Source organism: Corvus hawaiiensis, chromosome Z, assembly GCF_020740725.1.
Source record: "Corvus hawaiiensis isolate bCorHaw1 chromosome Z, bCorHaw1.pri.cur, whole genome shotgun sequence".
Taxonomy (NCBI): Eukaryota; Metazoa; Chordata; class Aves; order Passeriformes; family Corvidae; genus Corvus; species Corvus hawaiiensis.
Window position 1 is genome coordinate 70,775,665 of NC_063255.1, and position 15,472 is coordinate 70,791,136.

A 15,472-nucleotide genomic window follows, 5' to 3' on the forward strand; every position below is an offset into this window, starting at 1 on the left:
GATCAACGGATTTATGGCTTCTTATTTGTGAGAATTAGGGCTTTCATCTTGAAGAATTACGACTTTTCCCAAAAATGCTTGAAAGCCATAGCATGGAGTTCTTTTGATTTGTGTTTTCTTACATTTTTACATTCAAATCCTCTGTTCTTTTGACTTTGCAGTTTCTTTTATTTTTACATTCAAGTCCTGTATCTACTGTGTTTACTACTCAATTCAGAAACCTACAATTTTTATAATGCTATTTCTTCTTGTAGCACTATTCTTTTATCACTTTACAAAGAGATGAAAACTATATGAGTGCTATGTATTCTGCACACAAAATATAAATTTCTACAGGTTGATATTTGTGAGAGTGCTGCTTAGAAGCCCTCACAAGTTAGCACTTTGTGTAATGGTTGCAATTCAAACAAAAATTTGAAATCAGAATTGTCTCCAACAAAATGTAAAAGAAAATTACTTGGATATCACAGGACTGAGGTATAAAATAAACCATCCTGTTTATGCTATTTCTTGTTACTTATGGAAATGCTTCCAGCTCGTTTCAGCTGCATCTACTGAAGACATGTCCAGGTGGAGTTTGAAACATCTGCTTTTAAAAATATGCAAAGTGTAATGGAATAGCTTGTTGGAAACAAACAGTAGTATTTGAAGACTGCTTAAAATGAAGGGGGAAGAATAACAATGGAAGTGGGATTTTTTTTTTTACTTTTGTATGAAAACAAGTTATTAGTTATTTTTTATCTATTCAGATTTCGGGTTTAGGTGAGGTATTGTTGGTTGGGGGGGGGTTGGGTCTTTTGGGGTTGTTTTGTTTGGGGCTTTTTCATTAAGAAAACCCTTCTTTAGTGACTTGATCAGAGAGCAAGTTTGGTTTGACAAAAACTGGTCATAAGCCTCACTCACACACACCGATGCTACAGCTGTCAACTGTCACAACATTCAGCTTAGACTTTTGTATTGAGCCTTAATTCTAGTCTTGAGAGATCCTCTGCTCAGGTGATGTATCTCAAGGAAATCAGACAGAGGTGCTGTCTTCCTGATTTCTCAAAGAAGCTTTTGTAACAGAGCCCTCAGATTGTGCTGCTTACACAGCTGCTGTGTTAATTTCCACCTTTGCTTTTCCATTCCTCCCTACATGGGGTTGGTCTTTCTCTTAAAAGACAGAAATAAATGAAGACCATCTCAGCCAAAGAGCATATATTTTATCTGGAAATAAGCCAGTTTTTCAAGTAAGACCATGCTGATTACAGAGTCCTTGGTAAAATAAATCCTCCTTTCTACAGACTTCAGTTAGATTTGCCTCTCTGAGGGGCTACAGAGAACTCAGCTTCAGAATAATAAGCACAGGATGACACATTTTAAGTTATAAAATGTTTGTGATTTATTCCAACACGTGAACTTCCAGCACTGGAGAAAGCACTGCCATTTCTTATCTTTTGCCCTCTTCATATTTTAGTGCATACAGACAGCTTTCCTTTAATTCATTACTCTATAGCTTAGAATCTCTCTCTCTGCTAAAGAATAACTGCCACATCTGTGATGATAACATCACACCATTCACACCTGAAAACAAAACCTTTCTAAAATGCAGAGGAGGAACAGTTTCAGAGATCCCCAGCACAAGCTTCACAGACTCTCCATTTATGCAGAAACTTGGCCTCCTCTGCTCCGTCAAGGCATGTCTCCAAATTTCTTTAACAGGCTGTAAATAATGAAGGTTTCCAAAGAGGAGGGGTATCATTTCAGGATAGGCTAATATTTACCTCTGCACCACTGTTCAGAAATCCCTTTGTACGGTTGCATCTTGGCTTTAGGTATTAAATACAGCCTCACAGAGGAAGAGGTTCTGGTCCTATTCCCTGTCTTGCCCCTCCACATTTATGTGCACCCCAGGCACACAGAGCTCCTCCAGGCTTGCTTCAAGCCATGGAGAAGACAAATTGCAGCAAGAGGAAAGGAGCAAAATGTGCATGGATAGGTTGGTGGAATAATATTTGTGGCTGAGATAATTTCACAAGAGTTCCTGTCAAGCAACTCAAAGCTAAATGTGCGTCATTCGTTTGGGTTTGGGGGTATTTTACTGAATCTATCGCCTAAAGGATTTTATCACTCAGAACTACTTGTTCAACAGTGCAATGTATACAGTAGGTTGAGCTTCCCTGCATGGCATAACAATGACTTGAGCTTTATATTTTTCTCTTTTTATTAGTTGATCTTTGTATTTCTGAAAAGTAAGCTGTAAAGACCAAAAATGAGTGTTTCTGAGTACCTATAAATTAGGTAAGGAAGAAGGAAATATAATACATACTGCCAAATGTTAAAATCTTAACCAAAGGTCTGACTTACTCAAGAATAACACAGCAATTCAATCTAAATGGTGATGGTTAAAAAAAATTATTCTGTATTAAGTGATTTTTACATAATGCCGGCACCTCACAATGATATCATACAACACAATTTAAACCAGATTTTAAATAACTTTATGCACATAGGGCAGGCTTTTACAATTGTAGAAAGGGATTATTTTTTCTTTCCTTTCCTAAAAGTTGTCCTGACACAACAAATTATTTTTTTTGTTTCTTTGCAAGGACTAAAACAACTCATAAATTTTTTTTTCAGTAAAATTTCCACTTTCACTGATGGGTGTCTGATTTCACGGCTTCTAGAGCAAAAATCTACTGGTGACTTAGTGCAGAAAAAATGTTTTGGTTCTCTCCTATTTTGTAGAGAATTTATGTAAAATTAACTTCTTTGTTCTTCTTTAGACATTTTGCATTCGATGGACTTGTACTCAAAAGCCATTTCTTTTGGACTGTAGTGAATCAGACAGTGGAAGCCAGACTCCCCTCACATATGAGGGAAAGCTGAAAATAAGCAGTGGAAAACTCAAAGTTTTACTGCCTTATTTCTTTAGAATAATTTTGTCTGAACTTTTTTTTTATCTCTCAGTAAAAACATAACAGTGTGAACTGCATATGTATGAGAGGATGATGTGGATGAAGAAAAATGAGAAAGCCAGGAAAAATAATAGGTAGTTCTGCAGGTGGAGTGGTAATTATGTGCTAGTTAAGAAATTACTCTTTCCCTTTAATTACCAAGCAGTGGCCTGTGTGGTGTGCATATGTGTATGTGTGGATGTGGATGAATAACTCAATGTGTGAGCTAGTTAACAAAAATAGTCCTTTTTAATGATGTACAGCGATGTGCAGTTGACTGTTTTCATGTAGGCTTACATGTACACAATTCTTTCCCTATTTTGAAAAATTTGAAAAAAAAATCAGAACATAACACACTAATACAATGTAGGGGAAAAAAATAACCTTAAATATACATATGAATGTGAATATATTCCACACATTTGTAGTCTGAAGAAAAAAGGATGCTGCCTTAGCATGTCATACAAATGTCAAGCTCTTGCTTTTTTTGTGGATCAGGTACATCTGCTAAACTTTATCACTCACAGATATCTGTCCACTATGAGTACTGACAGTTACTTCACCAATGCAGTTGGATAGATTAAATATAGATATAGAAACACATAGATATAGACAGATATAGCTGTATAAATATAGGCATATACACATAGATGTGTGTATATATGTATATATACACACACTCATATCTAAGGTTTATAGAGAAACAGGCATATGGAGGCAGGAGGTACTTAAAATATAAATCACATAAGGCCACATGGCAATAAATAGAAGGTTTAATTTTACAGCTACAAACATACATCATTTTCTCCTGAAGTCAACAAAGGAACAATTTACTAATTCTGATTATGCCAACTGTGATACACAAGTCTCCACCCATTCCTCCCCTGCCCCTCCCACCCTGACAGTTGTCTTCCTAATCAGTTGGGAAGGCTCAACCAAAAGCAGTGCTCCTTCAAGAAAAAAGACCAAACATTTGCACGAGCCTCTTGATAACCACTTAATACCACCAATTCACTGCAACAGGAAATGAAAAACCCAAAAAGCCAACTATACTCCCTGTAGAGTTGGGACTATAGAGAATTTTTAAATACATATCATATTAACACATAATCTTCTAGTGTGCGTATATAGGTGTTTGTATATATTTGTATATAAAACATACATGAGTATATACATCACAGAATCACTTGCGTTGAATAGACCTCCAGGATTATCAAATCCAATCTTTAACCAATCACCACCTTGTCAAAGAGACAGGAGCACTGAGTGCCACATTATCATTTCTTGAACACACCTCCAGGGATGGTGCTTCCACTACCTCCCTGGGCAGCCCATTCTGATGTCTAATCACCCTTCTGTGAAGAAATTCCTCCTGATGTCCAACTAGAACCTCTCGTGCTATAGTCTGAGGCCATTTATTTTCATCCTGTCCCTTGTTACCCGGGAGAAGGGGCCAACCCTCCTCCCACCACAGCCTTCATTCAGACAGTTTTAGAGAGCAATACAGTCACCTGAGCCTCTTTTTCTCCAGGCTAGGTGCACCCAGATTCCTCACTTGCTCCTCAAAGAACTTACTCTTGTTCCCCAGCTCCATTCCCTTCTCTGGCACTTCATGTCTTTCTTGCAGTGAAGGGCCCAGAACCGGGCAGAGGATTCGAGTTGTGGCCCCACCAGTGCCAGCACAGTGGGACAGTCTCTGTCCTGTTGTCACATTATTGCACATCCCAGCCACGTGCCCTTGGTCTTCTTAGCCACCTGGGCACACCTGGCTCATGTTCAGCTGATTCATGTTCATGTTGACCAGCAGACCCAGATCCTTTTCCACCAGGCAGCTTTCCAGACACTGCCCCAGGCTGTGGCACTGCAGGGGTTATTGTGACCCAAGGGCAGTACCCGGCACTTTGTCTTGTTGACCACTCCTTTGGCCTTGGGCCATGGATCCAAACATCCAGATCCCTCTGCAGAGATTTCCTGCCCTCCAACAGATCACCACTCTAGTCTAACTCAGTCTCTCATCCACAACCTTATGGAGGATACAACAGATTCCCTCATCCAGAACATCAATAAAGATGTTAAAGAGAAATGGGCCCAACACTGATCCCAGGGGGACACCACCAGTGACCAGATACCAGCTGGATCCAGCACCATTCACCATCACTCCCTGAACGCGGCCATCCAAGCCAGTTCTTAACCCAGCCGAGAGTGAACCTGCCCAAGCCATGGGCTGCCAGCTTTTCCAGGAGTTTACTGTGGGGGACAGTGTCAAAGGCCTCGCTGAAGTCCAGGCAGACACATCCACAGCCCTCCCATCATTCACTAAGCAGGTCACCTGGTCATAAAAGGAGATCAGGTTGCTCAGGCAGGACCTGCCATTCCTGAACCCCTGCTGGCTGCACCTGATCTCCTGTCCTGTATGTGCTGTGTGATTGCACTCATGATCTTCTCCATGACATTCCCTGGCACTGAGTTCAGGCTCACAGGCCTGTAGTTCCCTGCATCCATCTTCCAGCCCTTCTTGTGGATGGACATCACATTAGCCAGCCTCCAAATCATCTGGGACCTCCCCAGTTAGATGGGACTGAAGATCAATGATGCAGAGCAGCTTGGCAAGCTCCTCCACCAGCTCTCTCAGCACCCTTGGATGAATCCCATCTGGTCCCGTGGACTTGTGAGTGTCTAAGTGGCTCAGCAGGTCACTCCCTCCCACCTCTTGGATTGCACAGGGTCTGTTCTGCTCTCTGTCCCTGTCTGCCAGCTCAGGGGCTGGTTCCCTGAGGATAACAGGCCTTACTGTTGAGGTCTGAGGCAAAGAAGGCATTAAGTACCTCAGCCTCTTCCTCATCCTCAGTTCCAGTGTTTGTCTCTGCATCCAATAAAGGGTGGAGATTTTCATTGGCCGCATTTTTGTTATGTATTTATAAAAACACTTCTCATTATCTTTCACAGCAGTGGCCAGATTAAGAACTATTTGATCTTTCACCTGTCTAATTTTCTCTCTACGTGACCAGGGACATCCTTGCACTCTTCCTGAGTTGCCTGTCCTTCCTTCCCAAAGTACATATATATGTACATATGTGCATGTGTGTCTATATATACATATGCAAACATAAATGCAATTGAGACTTTTTAGATATGCCTTATAGACCATTATAATCTCCTTCAGACCCTAACGCTAGATATCCAAGCCAAACCATCCACATTCCCTTTACATTTACTCACTCTCCTTTCTGATCCACAGACATAGACTCAAATTGTCTAACTTATTTGTCCAATGAGATTAATCCCAGATCAGCTATTTCCAGAATGTGCATTGCTTGAAAGCTGTTGCTCTGTTTCGGATCTGAGAAAAAATTGATGGGCCTGAATGCTTGTCTGATTTTGAATATCAACCAGCCTGCAAGAAGAATGCTGCTTCATAAATACTAATTTTGATAAAAGTGCTGCAGAAGTATTATTTAAGCATCACAAACTGTGTGAGGGAGGATGCCCACACATAAAAGAAGAGGAAATCAAAATGAAAATTCTCCAAAACAGTCTCTATACTTGCATGCCTCATTGACTGAGACAGACAGGGTCTAATATTTCATAATACTTAATTGTTCTTAGGCGACAGCACCTATCAATTAGAACCTAGAAATATTAATCAGGCTATCCTTCAAAGCATTGCTGAGAAGCAAATCAAATAAATATTTTCTCATTTTTATGAATGAGAAAGTTGAAACCAAAAGAAATACTGGGAATATGCCAGGACCCAAGTTCCAGACAACCCAGTCCAGAATCCTATTCTCCTTTCAGCAGAGCATGTTACTTTATTGCAATGGCAGCTCCTAAATTACTTCAGTTGCAGTAGTTAGCACTTGGTAGACTTATAATGTAGGCAGGCACTTGGTGTCTTAGTTTAGAAACCATGTAACAGAGGCCATCTGTTCTCTTCACTATTTTTAAAGCAACTTGTCCAGACTCAGGTACAAAATTTAAGGCGGAGGTGGATCTAATTTCTTGGAAGGCATTCACCTACCCAGATTCTGAGAAAATCTCCAGGCTGCCTAGCTTCCTCAAAACACACCAAAAAGTGGAAAAGCAGATGAGAGACTTCATATAAAAAATAGCACATATGTGTTTGCTCCCTTAGAGAACTGCATTCTTCCAATATGATCCTCATGCTATGTGTTGTTTGCAGCAACAACTGTTCCAGAATGACTGGTTTTAAAAATCACATAATTTTTAAGTCTCAGCTTAAGAGCAGTAAGAATAATTTTTGTAAGGTGTATGCTAAAGACACCTCACTTTTCTGTAGCACTGAGTAATCAAGGAGGGTAAAATGTATAGTGAAAAGCAAAACAATCTCATATCTGCAATTGCAAGAGTAAAAGTTCATGACTGTACTCTGCTCATTTGATGACTTTTTCTGAAGTGCTATGTGATCTGCTTTTGCTTCTTGCTTCATGAAATATACTTCCCCAAAACCAAATTACACGATTCATATCTTTAAATTTACTACCTGTGTGGAATTTAAGAGTCCTGCTAAACTTAGAAAAAGTCAAATAATGAGCATGCAATACAATCCTACATTTCAGTTATGCTTAGGAACTAAGCACAAAGGTTGGATGAGGATATCACAGGCAATAATTTTGCATGCTTATTCATCTGACCCATTGATGCTGGGTTTTAAACATTTTTTTGATAGGTCTAAAGAACTGTTAAAAATTTTATTTCTTATGCATTAGTGGAGAGTGCTTCTCCTACTAATTCAAAAATCAATTTTTCTTTGGACCTCTTTAACGCTTCTGGCAGTTGTCTTTTAGCAGGTCTAGAAGTTAAAGTTCTAACTTGCCTCTTAGTTTCCCAACTTTGACACTTCAGGTGTGAGAACAAGAGGTGTTCTTTGAACTAAATTTTATTCACCATTAGTGTAATTAAAGGATTTGAAGATACTCCTAAACTTGGACTGAATTTGACAAAACTAAAACCAACAGAAAATGGAAGCATTCTGCTTCAATAATTTTGAAGCAGTAAAAATCCTTTTTTTCTCCTCCTTTTGGAATTGTAGAAAATTTGTATTAATGGTTAAGAATTATTAAACCTCTCAACTGAAATACAATACTATGAACACTTTGTTTTATTTTAGTCACACGGAAAAGTTTATATAAATGGTTTTTTTCTGTTACTCTTTGATGGTTTAACTAGCAATATAAAACCCCCTAAACCACAGACAAAACTCCCCCACCCAGAAACTTGCAAATAATCTACTGCTGTTTTATTAAGCAAGATGGTAAAAACATACTACATGCAGAACCTCATAGGAAATCAAATCCCTGTACAATCATGTATTCTCAGAACTGGATGATAGGCCTTGCCCAAAATTTTATTTGTTCTTAAATGGGAATGCATTAATCACGCAAAATGAACAATTACTCTTTCTGTTTAAATGAAAAGAACACTGATAGGTATTTTATGTTTCTTGCAGTCTGTTCCTAGCACACTACTTCAGTCCTAAAGGATCATATGTTCTTACCTAAGCCATTCCCATGGGATAAAAGTAATAATTTCTAATGCTTTACTTCAAATTACAGCACTTTAGTTACCATCACTCACAAATCTGAAGCTGCCCATCAGCCACCAGCCTCCTAATCACACATCACTTGTTATCACTTCTAGAACAATCTGGACCACCCTATCCCTGTCCCTCACCCTGTTTTTACAGAGAGTCAGTCTTGTTCAGAGCAGCAGACTGTTTCCATTCAGTCAGTCAGTTTGAATGGAAAAATCAAGAGTATTTGCTCTTCTGTCATCTTCCTTTGTCTTCTAATTTCATGTGCTCTTCAGAGCTCCCTTATATGCATGTAAGAAGGAAATTGAAGAAATAGGACTCAATCAAAAATAATCACAGGCTCTTCTTTTCCTCCTATCCCTTTTCCTCCACTATTGAACTGCCATCCTTTTTTTCTAATTGTTTTCAAAAAGCCAACAGGAAACTTAAGCCCGTCAACATTTTAGTAGATGACTTGGCCCACATGTGGTTATTTTTATACTGAGTTACTCTCAGCAAAGATCAGATCTCCTGCTGTAGGAGCACTCTAACACAGATAGTTCTGTCCCTGTGATAATAATTACCTCTCCAAATTGGACAGACACAAGCAGTGGCACTCCTTAAAGCATTGTCTCCCATGTTCTCATTTATACAGAAAAGCTCAGCTGTGTAAGAGGATTACTTGTTTTCATAGCAAAACATCCCAAAGTGCATCAATTACACTGGGAACAACTCAGCTCTGTGAACTGCTTAACCACACTGCTAATATAACCAAGGGTGCATTAAGCCAAGCTATTGCTGATGTGAAAACAACTTACATAACTATAGTCTTTTCTTCTTTGCCATTTTTCCTACACTTCAACAAAAAAAGGAAAAAATCTGTGTTACAGTAACTCTACCAAGGTCTAAACTGACTAGTTTCAGACACAAATAAATAGACCTAGCATAAATGTGGCAATTGTGAACATGAATTAATTTCCATGAAGGCAAAAAACAAAAAGCAGAGAAATATTTTTAAGAAATATAGTTCTTCCTAGTGCATTTCAGGATGAGAATTATAGGACCGTATACTCCTACAACATTATCTAAATCAATGGCATAATGAACTGATGAAACCTCAAAAATTCTCTGCTCTTCCATAGGAAAGGCAGACCATAAGCTGCAGCAATGCACATGCTCTGCTTCTTCCAGTGCACAGATGCAAATTCAAAAGCAGCACACACAACTGAATCTTTGTGCCAGTTTAAACCTTGGCTTACATTCAAAGATGACAAATTAATGCCAACATTTTACTCATGTGAAACCCACTCATTACATCTTGCACTGAGACCACCAGTGAAGTCACCATTTAGACATGTTTATACCTACCCACCCATCCTTATGGTTCTACAGTGAGCCTTCCTGAACATTATGGAATAATGAATGATCTAACACTGGAATAAACTGAATCAAAATCATTCATGAATAAATATCATGTCCATGCCTCACAGCTTGCTTGCTTTCTCTCAGACTTCTCTTCCCATCCTAAGAATGTGAGCTGCTCTACCCTGTGTCCCACACTGTCTTTCTGCATGAAGTCTCTCAGTCCATAACTTGCCTTTCCTCTCCTAGTGCCTCTTCTTGCTTTCCACCATCTATTTTTTAGAACACACAAAAATAGCTGTAGTATAAGTGTGACATATATGGAGCTCTAAAAATAAATTATCGTCTCAACTGGTTCTCTAGCAATTTCATAGCGGTAAAAAAACCTCTACAAAATATTTAATTTTACTTGGGTTTGAATTGGTATTTTAATCAGTTTCTGGAAGAGGATTAATTGTTTCATGGCATTTTTTGAGCAAAACAACGTATTAAATCAAAGAAAAAACACTGAACATTTAAATAATTCAAGGTGTCATTTTTGGCTTTTTTTTAGTGAAAGAAAAAGACATATTTTTTCTAACAGGTTTTTTCCAAATCCAAGTGTATACAGACACCACCAGCTGAAGGTACAAGCCAGATTTGTGGGGATAAGGCATTCCCAGCACAGTACTGTTACCTCTAACAGCTGTTTTAATGATGAGGAGCCAAAACTCACTCATGGAAAATACAAGCTTAGCAGGGTCCTAAATCTAGCACATTTTCCCCACATGAATAAACTGCACCAAAAAAAAACAACAAAAAACCAACCCAGAGAAAATCCCAAACATATTCCAAAGCAAAACAAAGCAAAACAAAACAAAAATGACTTACTGTCTTCTTCAACATTTTGATGGCGTAAGGTTTCTGGGTCCCTTTCTGCCTGCATCTGTAGACAATGGATGTAGCCCCACTAAATTTAAAAAAAAAAAAAAAAAAAAAAAAGGAAGAGTAATTGAGTTGTACATACAACTCTTCAAATTTGTCAATAAACAGAGTTTCCTACATTTTCTACTCCTCCCAGTTTGGGCAAAACAACCTCACTTTTCCCCACAGATGCAATAAACCGTCCCCCCCAAAACCCAAGAAGTGTCAAAGCTTCTCTGTGTTTAACCAGTGAACGTCAGCAGTTACTCAGCCAACTGAGGTTGCAAGAGTTTAACATCCTTCTTGGCCACACCTCTTCTGTCTCATGGCAGTTCCTCGATGTTTCCTCAGATAATCAAGCGAACACATCTTGCCTTTGGTAGGGCAACACATTTGCAACAATTTGTTACCTTGTGGGGTTTTTTCACTAATTGTTGATGGCAGCAATGGTGAGACAGAAGAGACGGTTTTTGCGCTGCTCCTTGCCCAGTGGCCCAAACAGTCAAATTTGGCACCAAATGGAGCAAGCAGCACTTTGTGTTAGTTCAGTGGAAACTGGTGGGACTTGTTCACAGCAAAAGTGGACTGGGCTTGTATCTTCAGTTTGCCTTCAAGGTGTAGTCACTTGAATGTGTTGTCTGAGCACTCCTAACATAAAATTATGGCTCTGCTGGGTGGAAGGCACTTCTCTGAGTGGGAAGTTGGGCCAGATGGTCTCCAGAAGCAGGTTCAATTTGCTGTGCTTTACTTGTTACTGTCACGGAAGGACCCTGTACTCTATGAATTACTTAAACAGAGGTGAAACCTGTGGCAAACTCATACTGGTTACAAACCATTCAGATACTTTTGTATTCTACCACAAAATGGATGCAGTGAAGCACCATCACTGAATTTAAGGCATTTTTGGAAGCTTCCTGCCCTCAGATTTGTCACCTACTCCAAGACTCATCGCTTCCAAGTAGCTGCATATTTTTAAGGTAGAGGGACTGCAGTTATCATATATGACCTCCTGAATAACCATTGCAGAACTGCATACAGCAATTCTGCAGTGAGCAAATTCCCATACATATCACATTCCATATTGCACTCTGAAACGAGAGAAACCCATCTCAGTAACTACAGGAGACAAGCAGAAGCTGCACAATGACAGGAGCAGCTTTCTTTTAAGTAGTAGAATGGCATAGCTATGCTCGACTATAGGATTAAAGCTGTGGTGCAAACTTCATTATTCTGGGTGCTGTACAAAACTGCCATGGGTGCCCTGCACTTCTCCCTCCTCAGCACAGGCCAGAGAGGTGCCAGACAAGGCTCTGAGTGGGCACGTCCTTATTTTCATAAGTACATGAGTGAGCACAAGAACTGGCATTTGATTGAGATTTATTTCAGAAACACCTCTCTATAAGGAAAGGTCACCTATGGCAAGGGTTATGCAGCTCAGTCATCTGAGGGCTTTTCTTCACCACGTATAAATTAATCTTCACTTCATCTCAAATGCTAAAATGATTAGTCTTTCATAAAAGTATATTGATAAACGTGTGGGAGTACTGAGAGCTTCAGTGACTCCCAGAATCATTACATGAATTTAATTAAATCTCCTTTCCTTGGCCAAGTCTCAAAAGACTCTATTTAGCATGAAGAAAAAATATACCACATTAAAAAAACCCTCACATCTTTTACATCCAACAAAAAATGTTAAAAGATGGAATTCTAAGAACCTGATGTGATAAGCTTTATTTCTCCAGTATTTCACTGCAGGATTGCAATGGAGGAGTCAGTGCACAAACTGCAAATCATTCCTGTACCCCGCTTCACATATGTAGAATGCAGTATAATTATTAAACTCATTAGTTTACATATGTTCTTACAAAGTAGGCAACAAACCTTCTAGAAACAATTGTATTCCGGTGAGGGCAGAATTAGATAAGCTATCCAGCTGATGATCCAAATAAATGGAAGACCATTCCTGTGCACTCTTTCCTGTGCATTCTCTTGGTGTTCACTGCTGCTGTGGCAATGGAGCACAGTCTCTGTCTCTCAGCATTTGCTTTACCATTTGCAACCTGGTACTGCAAAATCTTCCATGTGAATAAGAGCCTAGCCACTAGAACACCCCAGATTATTTAACTGGCTTAGTGATGAGACGGACAGCTACACAAGCAAGGACAGATAGCATCACACCACCTTTAACAGTTCATTTGACTGTGCCCAAAACTGGAAGACAGGCAGCAAAATGCTTGAAAGAGGTGTAAGACAGCCCGGAGAGAATATCCAGTTGAGCAGTTTGACATCAGGCTCATTAGTCAATATTCAAAACACACACAGAAGAGCTACTTTAGAAATTATTCTCTATTGTACAGATTTCTGCATATCCCTGGAGTCCTCATTTGGTGCAAAATTGATGACAAGGTATTGCAAGCTTGGGAACACTTTGAAAGAGTTTGCTTTTGGTTTATGTGGCTATGCCCAGCTCTGACAGACATTCTCCTACCAGACAGGAGAGAGAACACCTAACATGAGCTGACAACCAACACTGTTTTCCTCTTCCATGCCAGAAACCCGTACAGGAAATCAGGAACAGGATGGCAACCTTCTCACACCACGCCTGATGCAAAATGTAGCAGAGAGCTATTCCAGTATGGACCTGATTCCTTGTTTCTTTGGTGGTAACAGGATATGTTTGCTTCTCCACAGTTAAAAAAAAATAAAATAGGGAAGGGGATGCTAGCATGTGAGTGTGCAAACAGAACTGCCTCATGCAAATCAGAGTGGTTTGCTTTGCTTCCTTTTTTGGCTCCTTGCTGGAGCTTTCTGCTGAAGCTTTCTGCTGAATCAGCACATCCAGCTTTCCTGAGACTGTGTGACTTGGAAGGTCACCAACTGGAGCAATTCAAGCCTTCATCACCAAAGAGCAGTGGGAAGATTCAGCTGCAAGACTCTCATGTGAAGCTGAAACACTCAGAGAGCTGCTAATTGTAGCCTCTTGCCCCTACCCTAAGTTTTTTCAACCTCAAACCTTGACTGCCCTCAACCGGCCTCTCAGAAAGTCCTCCGGAATCCGCATCAACTGAAAACTTCATTGATACATTTGGTCAGAATACACAAATGAACAGAAACCAAGAAACCTTGTGGCAACATGCCACTCCCTCAGGCATGGAAATTATGGCCAGACAGGCAGACCACAAGCTTCTCAGTGTCCCACTCTCTGCAGGGGGTGTTTGATTTGTCCGAATGATAAATAAATAGTGTTATAGAAAGAGATCACCTATACTCAATGGTTAAGGCACTTATTTGATAAGCAGCAGACAACAACTCTAGAGAGTGTTTAATGCTATCCCATTACAGGTTTAAATGGGAGAAACTGAGAGGGCCCTGAGCCCAAACAGCTGATAATCACTTGCAGAAGTACATTGCAGTGTGTGACAGACAAGTGACCCATTACCAATTCAGGCTAGAAACCAGAAATTATGTCTCCCATATTCCACAAGATTATTCCCTATGTAGTGTTTGCCTATTTAAAATGGATTCTGTCAGCTTTTGCCTCTTTGTATTTAGTGAATATATACAAACACAGCTACCTTTGCATATATATATATATTTATATGAAATATTTATTATATTTGTATATGTAAGTGTGTATTTATTTACTTCTAACAAAAATGAGGCTTAAAGGAGCATCCAGCTGCTGGTTTTTTGTACCTTTGCCTGGAAACAGTCTACCTGGAATCAAAATATTTATTATATTTGTATATGTAAGTGTGTATTTATTTACTTCTAACAAAAATGAGGCTTAAAGGAGCATCCAGCTGCTGGTTTTTTGTACCTTTGCCTGGAAACAGTCTACCTGGAATCAAAATATAAATTATTTGAAGTTGGCTGTAACAAGAAATATGGAGGAGAAAAACATAGGCATATTCTTGGAATACAGAGTTGACTAAGCTAGAGAATAGTAATTAGGATTGTTGAAAATATTGTCATTCTCCTTTACTGGCACATGTGTTTCTGTCTGGAAAGCTGCTTAATGATTCCGTTAAAGATTTGCTTTTGAAAGCCCAGGTATAACTGTGAACATGCTAAAGAACAACAACAGATCTTTTTACTGTGAACATGCCACATGCTCTACTACAAAAATGTGCTTCTACATCTACATATATATATGTATATATGTATCAAACCTAGAAAAAAAATGAAAATCAGGTATGCATCTTAACTATTTGGTCATAATGGACAACAAGAACACTCACTTTTGTGATGCTACCTACAATGAGGACAATGACAACACATGAGAAAGATCGTGGTGTCCTATGCATAAAATGTGTCACAGCTGCAGCACACACAACTCAGTATTAGCACAGAAGTACAAATACTTCAGTGACATGATAAATTCACTCACCCATTAGTTAAGCATGTAGGTAAGTACCACAAAATACAGCAGAATAGACTAAAATTCAATAACTGACCTCTGCATGTGTGTTGTTTTACACACAAACTTGAAAAATGCTTTCAAAATATTTAAAATGTGCAAAACCTTCTGGCGCTTCCGCATCCCCTTCTCAATAGACAATTGTTTAAGCATTCTAGATTATTTTCCTTACTACAGGTGTTACCGAGTTCCCAATTATTTCAGAAGGACACTGTTTTAAATGTTAGGCAACAGCACCATAGTGCCCTGCCTGTGCTAAGGACTCCAGACTGCAAAACTGAGAGAAAAAGCATGGCCACACTTCAAATACATGCAGTCAAA

General features: G+C 39.3%; 1 protein-coding gene across 1 annotated transcript in view; it reads right to left on the minus strand.

Moving 5' to 3' along the window:
• Positions 1-15,472, minus strand: part of CAMK4 (calcium/calmodulin dependent protein kinase IV) — a 149,594-nt gene that overhangs the window by 79,995 nt on the left and 54,127 nt on the right. The window contains exon 2 of the mRNA XM_048290934.1: positions 10,699-10,777. Within this exon, the coding sequence (XP_048146891.1) occupies positions 10,699-10,777 (79 nt within the window). The remainder of the gene's footprint in view (positions 1-10,698; positions 10,778-15,472) is intronic.